Source organism: Carettochelys insculpta, chromosome 17 (genome assembly GCF_033958435.1).
Source record: "Carettochelys insculpta isolate YL-2023 chromosome 17, ASM3395843v1, whole genome shotgun sequence".
Lineage (NCBI taxonomy): Eukaryota > Metazoa > Chordata > Testudines > Carettochelyidae > Carettochelys > Carettochelys insculpta.
The window spans coordinates 19,389,115-19,405,029 of NC_134153.1; the positions used below are offsets into that span (position 1 = coordinate 19,389,115).

General features: G+C 43.8%; 1 protein-coding gene across 2 annotated transcripts in view; it reads right to left on the minus strand.

Annotated features, from left to right (window-relative positions):
- The window catches only part of SLC9A8 (solute carrier family 9 member A8), a 51,913-nt gene that overhangs the window by 26,843 nt on the left and 9,155 nt on the right, over nt 1–15,915 (minus strand). For both annotated transcript variants that reach the window (XM_075012120.1, XM_075012119.1), the window contains exon 4: nt 4,175–4,233. In XM_075012120.1, the coding sequence (XP_074868221.1) occupies nt 4,175–4,233 (59 nt within the window). The remainder of the gene's footprint in view (nt 1–4,174; nt 4,234–15,915) is intronic.

The following is a 15,915-nucleotide window of genomic DNA, read 5'->3' on the forward strand; positions in this document are numbered from 1 at the left end:
ATGAATTCAATTCCTGGGCTTCCTGTTACGTACTCCCTGCACACCTGGAAAGCAGTGGAGGTGAAAGCAGTCACTGACTCACAGCAGCATGGTTGGGCGGGCTGGTCTGGCCAGGCCCACAAAGCGTGGGTCTTCCACAACTCCAGACTCTGACGGGGGGTGCCTGAGGGAGGGTCACTGGGGCCCTGTGGGCAAAACTGTCCCCAAGGGTCTCCCAGATCCAGAGCCTGTCACAGTGGGCTTGGTGGTCAGGGGCTGGGACAGGCTGGTCGTACCTGGGGACAGCCTCGGCTGTCCACCCCATGAGGAAGGTCTCCTCCTTGGCCTCCATGAGGTTATGCTGACCTCCAGACACAGGAGGAGGCACCTGAACCACACCTTCAGATGGTGAGAGGCACAATCAATGGGGTAGCCTGGCCAAGGTGGCTGTTGAACATCTCCTGGGTGGGGTTGGTGTGACCTGTGCATGGCCGCATGAGCTAGGGCTGCAGGAGGTAGGTCATGTCACCTACCACACACAGGGGCATGATGACACCCCCAACTGCGAGTTCCCACTGGGGTATGTAGGTCCCCACCTCCACCCTCTCGCAGAGGCTGGAGCTGAAGAAGACCTCCGTGTTGTTGGCCTGGCTTTCAGGTCTGAGCTTCAGGACCATGCACAGGCTCTGCTGCGCTTGGGTCTGCTAGGCAGGCCTCAGCATGTGCAAGGAGTGCGTGCTGGGGAGAGGCCCTTTAAGGGAGCGTGTAGCCAGAGCTCCCGGAAGGGCTGGCTGGCCATGCACCCTGTCTGCAGTGTTTCCTGGCCTGTTCTTTCAAAGAAGAGGCTGGGGCTGTGTAGCTGCTCTCTTTCAAAAGAGCGATTGATCTTTTGATCTGCTTATGGTGTTCCAGAAGAACTTCTTTCAAAGGACCACTGTGGTGTAGACATAGACCTTGTGAAAGGCTTTCAGAAAGGCCACATACACCGTATCCACCAGCTCACCCTTGTCCACATTTGTTGAATTCCAACAGAGTGGTGAGGCATGCTTTCCATTTATAAAGTGAGCATTGTCTCTTCCCCAAAGAATTGTGTTCATCTCTGTGCCTGGTAATATGCCTGTCTTCCACTACAGTTTCAACCATTTGGTCTGGAACTGAGGTAAAGCTTATCAAACTGTAATTGCCCAGATCACTTCTGGAGCCTTTCTGAAAAAATGGTGTCACAATAGCTATCCTCCAGTAGTCTTGTATAGATATTGATTTAAGTGATAGGCTGTATACCAGAGTCCGTAGTTCTACAATTTCACATCTGAATTCCTTCAGAACTGTTGGGTGAATATCCTCTGATCCTGGTGACTTACTACTTATTAATTTATCATCTTTTTCCAGCTCTCCTCTATTGACATTTCAGTATAGGACGATTACTCAAACTTATCACCTAAAAAGGAATCTGGTGTAGGAACCTCCCTCATATCCTCTGCAGTGAAGAATGATTCAAAATATGTCTTTAGCATCTCCACAATCGATATGTCTTCCTTGAAAGTTCCTTCAATACATAATTATTTCATGGCCCCTCTGTTTCTCAGGCTTCCTGCTTCTGATGCACTTAAAACATTTTGCTGTCAGTGTCTTAATTTTGTGTTTCAAATTCATTTTCGGGATGCATAATTACATTCTTCCACCTGACTTCGCAGTGTTTCTGCTCTACAGTATTTTCTTCAGCGGGATGTGACTTCCCATTTTAAAGGATTCCTTTTTGCTTCTTTTATTCTGTTTTACCATGGGGCATTTTTTGACTTTTTTAAAAAAATTGGGTTATGTACTTAATTTGAGACTTTATTATGGTGTTTTTAAAAAGTTTCCATGCAGTCAGCAGGCTTTTCACTCTTGTGATTATTCCTTTCAATTTCCCTTTATCTAGCTTCCTTGTGTGTAATTCCCATTTTTTATGTTAAATGCTACTGTGGTGAGCGTCTTTGGTCTTTCCACCCTTACAAGGATGTGAAAATTAATTGCATCAAGGTAATGGTTCAGCTACAGTCATCTCTTGGACTAGATCTTGTGGTCTACTTAGGATTAATCAAGAATTGCCACTCTAGGAATTTTATCTCAGTATGCTGTCCTGAGGTGACATGTACCCTAGTTGTTACAGGGCTATTTTAAAAGGATCCCCCATTATTATCGAGTTTGCTATTTTTATAACTTTTCTAATATCCTGAGCATTTCACATTCACCGCCCCCACCCTGGTCAAGTGGTCAGTAGCATTTTTCCTTGGCTATACTCTTGTAATTCAATCCAGGAATTTCTATCCATTGAGATTCTAGGGTACAATTTGATTCCTTTAGATTTTGACTATATTTTCATCTATGCTTGCTTTCAACATATAATGCCGCTTCCCCAACAGCACAATCAACTGTCACTCTAGTACCCTAACACTATTATGTCCCATTGATTATCATTCCACCAAGTTTCTCTGATTCCTATTATATCAATGTCCTTATTTAATATAAGGTACTCAAGTTCACCTATCTTCTTTTTTAGGCTTCAAGCATCTGTATACAAGCACTTAGAAGACTGGTCAATATTTGCCCGTCTGCCTTTATATGATGTAATTGAATAGGATTCTTGTTCATTTGTCTGTTTCTCTTCAGTTCTGATCTGTACTTTATCAACAGCTATCCCTTCCTCTTTGCCAGGATATAGGGAATCCCACTAACCCTAAGGGCCAGCTCTGTCTGAGTCATGCGACCCGTCAGCTTTCCCACGCCCTTACTTTAAAACTCCTCCGTGACCTTTTAATTTTACACGCCAACAATCTGGTTCTGTTTTGTTTAGCTGAAGCCCATCCTTTCTACGTGGGTTTCTCTTCTCCTAAGTTTCCCCATTTCCTAACAAATCTAAGCCCTTCCTTCCTACACCATCCATACATTGAGTCCCTGCAGGTCAGCCTATACAACTAGCACTGCATGTGGAAACAGTATTCCATAGAATGCTATTATGGAGCTCCTGGACTTTAATCTCTTACTTAGCAGCTTAAATTTGGCCTCCAGGAACTCTCTCCTAACGTTTCCAATGTTATTCCTACATGTACCATGACCACCAGCTCCTTCTTGAACTGCACGTAAGTCTGTCTACTTGTCTTAAGAGATCTGCACCCCGTGTTCCCTGTAAGCTGTACACTTGTGCAGCTACTTAGGAGAGAGTCAAATGCCACCCAGCTGAATAGCAGAGCACCCACGGCTAGTTTATTTCTACTCGTGGGGCACATTCACAAATGCCTCAGTGCACACTCAGTTTTATTCTGCACATGGCTAGAAAAAAATCTGCACGTGTATGGAAAGGATTAGCAGGAACACTGTCTGAAGCCTTTACTCTTGACAGGCAATTCACTATGTTCTCTCAATCATCACAAACCTCACCAAATGTGAGTGCTTTAACAAAAGGTTTGATTTGTTACTCATTGGTGCCAAACATAATCAATTGCTAAACTTTCAAAACAAGGGCTGTTTTCAGCTTTTTTATTTATTTTTAGCAAAACAGTTGTTCATACAACAGCTTCCACTCTTCTCTACCAAAGGCTATGTCTACATGTGCTACTTCTTCCGGAAGCAGCATGGTAATGAGCCGCCTGGAAGATGCTAATGAGGCGCGGATGTAAATTTACTATGCCTCATTAGCCTATGGGTACGTGATTTGGAGTCCGGAAGAAGCTCCTCTGGACTCCAAAATACACGTGAGGACATGTGGCCCTTGGGGATCTTCCGGAAAGAAAATGTTGAGGACGAAGGGGATTCTGGAAGGAGGGTTTCCCTCTGGAAGATCCCCATGGGCCGCGCATCCACACGTGTATTTTGGAGTCTAGAAGAGCTTCTTCCGGACTGCAAATAACGTGTCCATATGCTAATGAGGCATGAGAAATTTACAGCAGTGTCTAATTAGCAGCTTCCGGATGGCTCATTACCATGCCGCTTCCCAAAGAAGCGGCACATGTAGATGTAGCCAAAGTGTACGGCTGAAGTTAACTGAAAACAAACATGGCATACAGCAACAACCAACCAACCAACCACCAAAAATCCTCCCAAACCTCCACAATTTGGAACTAAACCTAAAATAATTAATAATGCACACAATAATCAACATTTAAAAATCCTAGAGATCAAAACTATAATTAAAAATGAATTGCTGCAAATATACCTTCCAGTTGGCCAGTTTTTGAGACTCTATAATTTTTATAAATGCTCCCATGAGGATACCTGAAGTGGGGGAGAAAGAGAGAGAATGTTCTTAATGCACTAATCATGAAACAAACAACTCTTCAGGTTACTGTCACTAACCACTCTTTTGAAAGGATCTTAAATATTATCTGAACTCAACTGACCTATTTTCTGCATACATTATTAAAAGCAAAACAAAGCAAGACATAAAGCAACACATTTTCCCATTCCTATAACAGCATATTAACAGGCCTAGCTCTCTCTTAATAAAGTTTCTGTATTTCAAAATAAAACATGCTCCATACTGCAACAAGTATTACCAGATAGGCCATTTAAACGATGGCCACCGTTTTTGAGGATTTGTGCACACCTAATAAGGAAAGTAGATTTTGGAGAACACACTTGTAACCTGACAAATTTGGGTTTGTTTTTCATTTCTTTCATCATTACATGCGAATACCTTACTCACCTGTATGCAAATGAGTAACTACTTCTCTTCCCACTGAGTCAATGATCCAAATACGGACTAAGGGGTGAAATCTGACCTTGTGTGAGCATTAGCTCTACACAGCACTTAAGGTCTTGAAATCATTAGAAGAGGGCATGAGTGGAAATTGAGAATGCACAGATGTAACCCACTGAGGTGAATTTCACCCACGTGTGAGCAAGAAGCTATAAGCAGCAAACAAGGAATCCCCTTCTGATCTGTGTGGGGAAACTGACAAAACCACGCCTCAAATGGGTAGACAAACCATGTAAGTAACCCACAGGTGTTAAACAGATTGCCCATTTCAGCATGAGGTCATTTTATTAAATAATTACTAACCTAATCACATATGTTAAGGGCTGAATTGCAAAAGCTCAGGATGCTCTCCCAACTAATGCATCCCCAGAGAAATCTGAATGAACATCAGACTATGATGACAGCTTTTAGTGTGAATCAGGGGACAGTTCGCAGCCTGCCAAAATGGACTAGAGAAAGAGACAAAGCTGCTGCTTATTACTCAGACTCCATTTTTGGGTTTCTCTGTTTTCACAGTGTGGGTGTAATAATCACATGACTGCACTACAGGAAGAGGAAGTATACTGCATGAAAAGTGCCAGGTGACTAAGTAACTAAGAAATTTTAAAGAGTGTTTTTCAGCAAACATATGTAATATTTACTCTGTCCCATGATAGTTATCAAAATAATTTCACAAACAGCATCACATGCAGCACTCCTGATGAGTGTGTCTGTCATACACGATGTTCCACAAAGACTAAGCCTTCTTTCATACAAAATATTTCAAGAGGCGTGTCCAAATGGATACAAATAATTGCTCAGTGAGATGCTTTCTGAGTAGACAAAGAACAAAATGGTAATGCAGGAAAGTCAAAGATCTGCTGTTTACTGATGGATGATGGAATCAGAGTAGTTCGTAAGTGATACAGCACAGGTCCTATTACCAATATGTAACCTATCCACTCTGGGACGGGAGCTACGTTGGAAGCCAGTGACTGCAACATTGATTATTATTTGCTGAGTACCAACAGTAGTCTTAACTCTGTTAGAAACAGTACTGATGAAAAACTATACCCTAGGGAACTTACAGGCAAAATGAAAAAGACAGTATAGTCTACATATATGAGACAAAAATTGGAGGCTGAGACTTCAAGAAGTGTATTTTTCACTTTCACTTTTTGTGTTTGATAGATTTTCACTGAGAAGCCTCTCAGAATAAAGCTATATCTACACTACGATGAAAATTCAATTTTATTAAAATTAATTTTATAACACTAGGTTTTATAAATTCATATTTGACTTTGTGGGGAGGTGAAGACAGTCGACTTATTGCTGCCACACAATCACCAAACACTGATTGTTGCAGCAGTGCATTGTGGGAAACCTATCCCACAGTTCCCACAGCCCTGTAGAATTCTGGGGTTTTTTTGCTGGTGCACTATGGGAAAAAAAGGCCCCGCAAGTGGTTCTGCATGTGTAATATCTTCCCACATTGCATTGCCCTCATTCCCCTCTCATGGAAAGCAAGAAGCCATGTTTTCAGAATGAAAGAAGGGAATTCCAGGTGAAGGAAAACCAAATAGGCTGGCTTCAGAAGGTGTAGTGCTCCAGGCAGGGGACTGTCATGCTGCCCTGGGTTCACCTAGGGCACTGTGCCATCTCACCCAGCACTCCAGCCACTCCCCCACCCCCTTGAAACCAGAAACATCCTCTTGCTATACACAGAAATATACAAAAACAGATTGCTTGAGGAAAGAGGAGGGTAGTAAAGCTGGGGAAAGTGCAAACCATAACAACTAAAGCAAACTGCCTCAGGCAGGGGAAGGAAGACAATTTGTGGGGCGTGATTTTTGGCTTCTCACTTCACTGCACAGACATGTCCAACACACGGCATGGAGCTTGCCAGATTTCCACATACCAGAATGACACTCTGCCCTGGGATCACCCAGGTGCCTGAGTCATTTCCACTGGCCCTCCAGCCACTCCCTCCCCTGCCCGAAAGCATCCCTTCCTGGGCAGAATCATATGGCTTCTACCTGATAAGCCAACTAGCACTCCAGGCACAGGACTACCATACCGTCCTGGGGGATCACACAGGTGACTGTCTCATCTCAACTAGCCCTCCAGCACTTTTCCCTACGTTGAAAGCACCCCTGCTCCTGAAAATATTGGGATATCCAGCCCTCCCCCCTTTCTATAAGGGGTATCATGGGATGCAGGGGGGATTGGCTGAAGGGCCAGTCGAAATGGTCCTTTCAGTGTGTTCCTCTGGCAGGGGGGCCAGCCCCAACTGTTTGTGACTGTTCAGGCTGGCCCCTCCCCATTCTATAAGGGGTATCACGCAGGTGCAGGATATTGCCAGCTGTACTCTGTTACCCGTCAACACCTGCCCCTGAAAACTTTGCCACAGGGGCAGGAGACTTCCCCTCAAGCAACAGCCAGCCCCCAAAATTTTTGCTGCATGAGGAGACTCTTCCCCCACACTGGCAATAGCAAGCCCCAAAAATCTTTGCCGCCTTTGGAGCCCTCACTGCACGTCAGCCAGGATATAACGCTGCCTTGCAGCATGGTCTGCACTGTGTGGCAGGCACGTGCTTTTACTGGGTCAGTTGGGTGCTAGCCATGTGATGTGGTTGGGCACAGGATAGACCCCGACTGCATGGCACTGGCAGGGGAGGGAGGCAGCTGACCTTGTACAAATGTAAACCATAGAAAAGAAGTTTCTTGGCCTCTCATACAAGCACAACCCCTACAGCCTAACCATCTTGTGGTGCAGTGGGGCACAGGCTGGTGCCAGCGCTCAAAAGAAAATTTCAGCCTCTCCTGCTATATCCTGTGCAGGGAGGAAGCCACCACTCCATGTTGGGGCTATTTTTTCAGCACAATCGCCGCACTGTTAATAAAGAAGGTTTCCTGGCCTCTCATACAAGCATGACCCCCACAGCCTAGGCACCACGGGCTTCCTGGTGCCGAATTCAAATTTGCAGGCTTCCTGTTACCTAATTCCTGCACACCCAGAGAGTACTGGACATGGAAGCAGCCACAGTGGGCAACCCTGGGGCACTGTAGGAGACATACAGGAGACCTCTGGAGGCTAATAAAGTTGGTTTAAAGACATGGTGTTTCCACACTAACCTTAATTTGAATTCACACTTGACCCCATGTTGACTCTTTCCATGGTGTTATAATATCGACCTTCATGTTCCCTAAAGTCGACCTAATGGTATTTACAGCGAAGACAATGACATTACAAAAATTGAGCTAACTGCCTTAAAATCGACTTTATCATGTAGTGTAGACATAGCCTGAGTGTGGCTTTTTTGGGGGGTGGAGGAGAGAATTCAATGAAAAGAAGGAAGTGACACAGTAAACAATTATTGAAAGGGAATTACAGGTATGGAACACAAGTAATCACAAAGGCCTGAGGAGATGAGTGGAAGCTGGATACAAATAGATCATTCAGGAAGGAGAAGTGTTGGAAACTGGAAGAGGAAATAATTGTAACAATACGGCCTGGGGAAAGATTACTTCTCCCTCTGCTATTTTGTCAGTGTTAGACATCGGAACATACAATTTTGTAGTAACATTATTAACACTGGGAAGTATGTGACAGATGGGTATGAAAGATGTTATATAACATTTATCAACAAACACTGAGGGCAAATATATGATGATATAACGTTTCAATTTATTCCAGACAAGAGAGTTGCGCTATAGCCTGAGTTTACATAGTGATTTATCATTAAATGAGGTGTGACTCACAGTTTGGTAAATTCTTTCTGTTTCCCACCCTACCAGCAATTCATAGTTAAGTATACAAGAGTAATGGAGCAAAGGAACACTGCAGAATGGGCGCAGGCAACCTGGCACGTGTCCAAGCTTTCAAGGTACTTGCTGGAAACCTTTTACTCTTATTGATGTCAAGTGGGGCAGAGGGTGCTCAGCAGCCAGTAAATGAGGTTCTGAACCTCATAGGAAGTGAGGCCATCTGTTGATTTTAGATGTCTTCATCTACAAGTATCTAGTTCTGTAGTCAGGGTGCATGAGTAGGTTTGACCCATCTGGGAAAACCTCTTTTTCTGGGAAGATGGAAGAATTAAATCAGAGGCTGCACCCCACAGTAGTTGCATGGATGTGGAAAGGCCTTTCACCAGGCCTTCTGTTCCCTCTTGGAAAAAAAAAAAGTGCTCCCAAAAAGTCTGTTGTACCAGTGCCCGAAATTTTTTCAGAGAACTTTCTACTTTAGCTTTGTTCGGTTCTGGGAAATGGTAGCCACTTAGCTTATAACTTGAAACCTCTGCAGACAATAGATCTCCTGCATCTATTTTAATTACTGCCTTCATTCCTTGTTCATTTCTTACTCCTCACACCTTTGGGTTGATTTCTCAAAGAATACACTCTGTTATATTCTAATCTAACACTTCAATTAACTCTCAAAGCTTAGTCAGACTGGGTATGTTCGCAAATCAACTTTTTAAAATGCTTAAATAGATTTCTTTGGTGGATTATTCTCAAAGATTAGATATATCATCTCTAGCTTTAGAACATAAGAATAGCCATAGTGGGACAAACCAAAGGTCTGTCTAGTCCAATATCCTGTTTCTTCCCCAGAAGAGATGAACAGAACAGGTGATCGTCAAGTGATCCATCCCTGTTGCCCATTCCCAGCTTCTGGCAAACAAAGACTAGGGACACCATCTTTGCCCATCCTGGCTAATAGCCATTGATGGACCTATCTAGCTCTTTTTTAACTGTTATAATCTTGGCCTTCACAAAGAGATACACAGGTTGACTGTGTGTTGGATAAAGAAAAACTTCCTTTGTTTTATATTCAACTACATTAAAATAGTTGATTCTTTATCAACACAATAAATATAAACTATGATCTTTAGTCTTCTGCAGTGTTGCAAAGTCAATTTACTACATGACTATCACAAACTGCTTTTAGGAATCCATTAAGTAGTTAAGACAATGTGATAAAAACAGACGTAGAAATGTCCAATGAACGGAGAATGCACTATCAATATATTGATCAGAACTGTGTGCTTCTAAATCAGTTTTGCAAAACTGACAAAAGTTTACCAATTTAGCTACAATTTATTATTGTAATGCTAAAGATGAAGTTACTGAGGTTGCAATGGACCATGAATTGCACAAACACAGCAACAGACAGTCCCTGTTTGGAGGGGTATAATCTTTCCATTTTTTTTCTTTTAAATAGGCATTGCAGATAAAAGATATGATCAAATGAATTTGCATTACAACAGACATAAGAATTTCCAGGTGTAACAGATATGGCAATTTCCTACAATGCCACTGCACAATTTTACTGTATTAAACATATGTATCAATGTATATAATTCCACAGGGAAGCATGACCACACCTCCCCCAAGATTTAAGAACAGTGCAACGTGGTCAGGCACATAGACTCTGACTTCTCATCTTACAGGGGGTTGGTGGTGCCTGACCTTCCCCACCCCTCTGCTCAAGGCCCTGCCCCCATTTCAGCTCTTCTCTTAAGTCCCCGCACCACCACTTCCTGCTGCTGCTCCACTGTCACCCCACCTCCCCCCGCAAAAGTGTGCCTCTTTCCTGCTGCTCCCCCCACAACCCCAGGCTGTAATATCTCCAGAGATGTACCATCACCTGGAGAGACTCATACATAATAGCTCAAACTCGATTCTCCAGAGATTAAACAGGCAGAAAAAAGACTTTTGGATAAATGACCTAAGTTTAAATGGACTCAGGGCCTACCTTCTGATCGAGCAAACTTACGGGACAATCTGTCCAAGGAGGGCCCCAATCCTTTCAACTGTGGGAGGTCATTGTGACATAAGACTGATGGGTGATCTCCAGTAAGCTATTAGCATGTCTATAAGAATCTTTATTAGTTCTTACATGTTTTCTGTGTATTGTTTTTACCTTAAGAACAGATGTGCTTGCTTATAAACAGCTGTGTGGTAACTTAGAATTGTGGGCAATTACACCTATTCATAACCTCTGAGGAAAAGGCAAAGTGTAGCTGCTGGTCCAGAGAGGCAATCTGACTTGCTGCAAATAGACAGGGAATTGTGCAGCCTGAAAAAACTGAGTCAAGGGGAGGAGACAGAGATGTACATCTGTGCCATAGGGAAGTGATAGCTGGGAAGCCTAGAGTGGGAGCCCTTGAGCTGCCCTGAACTGTGACATAGTCACTCAATGGGACAGAACCACCACTTTTTTTTCAGCTGTTACAGGAGGCACACAACATGTGCAGTGTCTCTGTGTAAGTTGTTCCAAGCAGAGGACCAGCACCGGGCTTACATGGCACTTACAGCCCACTTAGCCACACGAAAGTTAATAGAAGGCACTGACGGAGGCAGGAAGAATAACCTTTAATGTCCCAATCACCCCTCGAGGTAGATGAGTTTCCTCTGATGTCAGAAGCCTGTTGAATGGTAAAAAGTTCATATGGCCACAGCAGAGTGGGAGCATTAAAGAGGAGGAGTAAAGGGAGGAAGCAAGGGTGGAGAGAAATGAAGGCTAGTGAAGGTTAAGCCTCCACAAACCCCAAGGCTGAGGCAGCACTCAGAGCTTTTCTGGGCAGTCCAACTGTTCTGGACACTAGCAGGCTGGCCAGGGTTCAGGGCAGCATTGGTGTGCCAGCTGGGGAGAGCAGAAGGGGGCAGAAAAGAGTGGAGTTGGGGCCAGGCCTTGGGAGAAAGAGGCGGTGCATAGGGCTAGCTTCCCAAAATGGAAGAAACACAAACTATACAAGGCTTCTGACTCTTTAATAGATACAAGTTAGTTCTAGCTACATAACATGCAAGACACCTCTATGATTACCATAGAAAGAAAGGACAGCTGTCCACATGGAATTCATGGTATACTAGCTTGCAGGGTTGCAGAATTAAAAACACCTCACCCATGCTGGTTTGGATAATGCAGGTAAGCCACCTTGTTTTTTAGTGGACACTAAAACTGCTCTTCCTTAGAGGTTAGTTTAATGGCTGCCGTTTTATAGAGCAGACTTCTTACTATGTTATTACTCAACAACTCTGTCAAAGTGCAAACTGGAAAGTTAATAATCAGAAGAGCCAAAAGCCATTCCTCTGTTCACTTTATATCCAGCTCCTTGTTGAAAATAATCTTTATTGTCTTAAGAAATGAGTTACTGTTCAATGGTAAGCAAACAGCCCGACTCCTCCCATTGCTGTTGCACCAGAGTAACTCCATTCACTTCAATGGAGTTACTTGGGATGTTCATCTCTGTGAGGAAGGTTAGAATCTGGTCCAGAGAATACACTCATCTCCTGCCCCTCCATAAGAAAAGCATGGCTAGAAATTGCTAAAAGCAAAAGGAACTAACACATAAGAAGATGAACAAGCAGAAAAGTGATCAAAAAACAACTGTTCTACTGTGCTATTAATTCTCTCTCAGTGACTGCCACAGCATGTTTGCTTATATCTAACTTCTGGTGCTACAGGCATACTTGAAAATGTAGCTGTGCTCTTCCAGCTGTATATATCATCACCAGTAATAAGGACTCTTTACTACAGCAATTTTGTTGATGGAGCAGAAGCTGTAACCCCTCTGCAGAGCTGACAAGAGCAAAAATGTGATTCCGACAGTAAACTAAACACAGATGACTCTATAAAGATTAAGGCCAAATTCAGCCCTGAAGTAAGGGGCTCAAACCCTATTTACTTCAGTGCAACTAAACATGCTTAGTCCAGGTCTAGATACGGGCAGACCGCAGCCAGGTAGTTGTTTACATTCAAAAACAGCATTGAATGTATTGTCTTCTTGACAAAGTGGGGAATTTTCTGAGTGCTTTGCATGAATCCTGTGCGTGTCTGTTTCCCTGTGTGCTGCAAGCTTAACAAGGTGGTGGGAGAGGGTGTGTGTTGCTGCAGAGAACCAGATGTGGCCTCACCAAGCAGTTGGAATCCTGGACAAAAACCTGGAGATTGGATACCCTAGCTACTGATGACTGAGAGGCCCGCTCCACCTTCCAGTTGGAAGTTAGACAATTCTGGCCCATAGGAGGACAAAGGACTGAGGAAAGAGGAACCAAGCTGATCATCGGGTATCAATCAGCCAGTGGGAGAAACAAGGGATGGAAGAAAACAGCCTAGGTGACTTGTTTGCCTGGGACCACAGACCCTGGATGGAGAAAGGGACTTATCTTCCCTCTAAGATGATTGACTGGAAGGAGGAGGCTTCAGGTTGGGGATATAGAGCAGCCTGAGTCCCTTGGAACTAGGACAGAGCTAGCTGGATTGTGCTGCTAACTGCAAGGCTCAAGGACCCTGAAAACTTCCTGTGCTCGTTTCAAGTATCAGAGAGGTAGCCATGTTAGTCTGTATCTTCAAAAACAACGAGAAGTCCTGTGGCACCTTACAGACTAATGGATATTTTGGAGCATAAACTTTCGTGGCCAAAGACCCGCTTCATCAGATGCACAAACGCTGAAAGCCACGGCAGTCTAGAGATCGGTATTGCATTGTTCCCTCTGGGTGTGGGTGGTCTGGGAGTCCAGCGAGCAAGTGGACTCCCTGAGAAGGCTCCCGGTGAAAGACAGGTGTGCTGGCAGCTCAGAGATGTGCATTTCCAGGATGTAGTGGAGCCCAGGGCTTAATGCCTGAGAATGGGTGTGAACACCGAGAAAAGTTGTCACACTCAAGGGGGCTCCTCCCAGGGACCATGCAGAGACAAGAGAGCACTGCGTGGTAATCTTATATGCCATCCAATTCAGAAACATCTTTAGATGCCTTTGCCGCCGCCGCCACCACCACCCGCTATTACCAATCCTCAGTGGCAGGAACAGCCTCAGGGCAAGCCTAAACTAGCCACCAAATCAAGGGGCAGAATTCAATCCAGCATGGGTCAATATATCACATCTAGTATAGATGGGATAAACTGGCTGCCAACTGCTCTCCAGTCAACTCTGGTACTTCATTGTATTACATCGACAACTGAAACTCTCCATTCTGCTTCTTGTTCTGGTGAAGACACTGTGCTAAGTAGATCAAAGTATATTGACTTCAGCTGTGTTATTCACATAGGTCTGGGTTCAGCAACCAAAACAGCAAAAAGAGCCATTTTTTCCAGTTCAGTAAAAAACTTAGTAATTCAAGAGCCCAATGCATACAAATACAGTACAGTACTTAATAAATAACATCAAACCATCCTTTTTGTAACCCCTATTTCAAGCACAGTGTGCACACAATGATTTGTAATGCAACACATGTTCACTGCAGGACATTCACAAATTTTTACATATTCTGTTTCCTCGCACTTTACGTGTGTGTTTGTACCACTGTCTTCCTGACTTTCACTCCCAATCTTCTCTCTCTCTGGAGAACACTGGGGGGGTATGAGTTATTCATTGTTGGGCTTTTACATGTTCATCATTTATAAAAATAATAATGAGGGGTTTTTTTGTTTTTACTTTGCAATTACAGAATCAGGAGCCACATAGAAGTCCTTAAAGAGCCACATGTGGCTCCGGAGCCACAGGTTGCAAACCCCCTGACATAGCTGAAGTTGCATACCTTAGATTGGCAGCCTGCTGTAGGTAGATGCCTAGTTAGAGATCTTAGAAAGTTTCATTGTAGCTTCTACTAGGCTTATGCTAAGAGCAGCAGTAATGACCACAGTGACCTAGTCACAATTCTTCACTGCAGCTGGGAATGCTCTGGAGAAGTGGAGGAGAAAGAGAGAGAACAAGAGTGAGAGCGAGAGCAAGCACCTCTGCTACTCCTGCGCCATGTTCCCACAAAGAAATAGCAAAACAACACTGACTTAGTTTCTCACATCACTGTAACTCTGGTGCTTGGGAAGCCCTTGGGGCAGAATCTATGGAATGAGCCAAAAGACACCGTGTCCAAAACCAAACCAGAAGGTGCAATCAGTGAATTGCTACGTTTCAGGGTAGAGATTATATCTGACTTCATCTAAATCACAGTGACATTTAACTGGATTGGGAGCCAAAAGGAACGGATATCCTTTCATCTGAGCTTGTGTAAGTGGTACAGGAAAGAGGGATGGTGATAACCTCTTCTGTCCTTCCAACAGACTAAACACTAAACTGAAGCCCTGATACGGAAAACAAAAAGGAAATATTCTGGCAGTGTCCCTCTCTAACAATGACTTTTATTCACATATTTGCCTTGATAACAAAGTAACCCCTTTTCTGAAGGAACACAGCACATGCTGGGCCAAATTCTACTGTAAAAACCTCCAATACGTCAACAGACTTCAGTAAAGTAATTAAAGGCAGAATTTGGCCCACACATGCCTCTTCAAGCAGCACAGAAAATGCAACACATTCAGGAAATAGAGATTAGGCAAATTTACTTGCTTAAATGCACTAAATGCCATCATTCTAATGTCATTTCATAATGTCACAACGAAGCACTATTAAGTCTCATGATGATGCTTGCTGTAAAAAGAAAATTGCCCTAAGGGATCATGGTTAACATTTGATGTTTCCCTGTTTCCTGTCAGCTGCTTTTCTAACGCCATCATGTACCATATTTTCCTTTGGTTTTACTGCAGTTGAAGCAAAACAACAAGTTCACGCTCAAGTGTGTGCATTATTTCCCTAAATCTTTTCAGCAAGTAATGGAAAAACAAACAGATTTTTGTAAATAGGTACAGCATTTTACAGAAAATGAAAAGATACTTGCCTACCCAAAGACCTTATAGTCCAAATTAGACAAACACATAACATGCCTCTTGCTGAAGTAAAGCAAGGCACAGCGGAAAGCTTGGTCTTCTAGAATAGTGGTCCTCAACCTTTTTGATACCAAGAACCGGCTTGCTGCCTTCCTAAACTCTGTGAAGGAGATGTCAGGGACTGGCACTACAAGTCCACTGACCAGGCTTTGAGAACCACTGACCTACGGCAGGGATTCTCAGCCTTTTTCTTTCTGAGCTCCCCACCTTCCCCAAGCACTATAAAAATTCCACAGTCCATCTGTACCACAACTGCTATTTTCTGCTTATCCAGTCAATTAAAACCAGAGTCAGCATTAAAAAGTATCAAGCAGGGCAATTCCCCAGGGCTCAACGCCACAGGTGGCCCTGCAAAGCTAAATTGCTTGGGCTTCCGCTTTTAGCCCTGGGCAGCAGGGCTCAGGCTTTCTACCCTGTGTTCTTACAAGTCTAATGCCAGCCCTGGGTTTATTTTGGTGGGCCCCTGAAAGCAGACTCCCAGGGAGCTCCAGACTT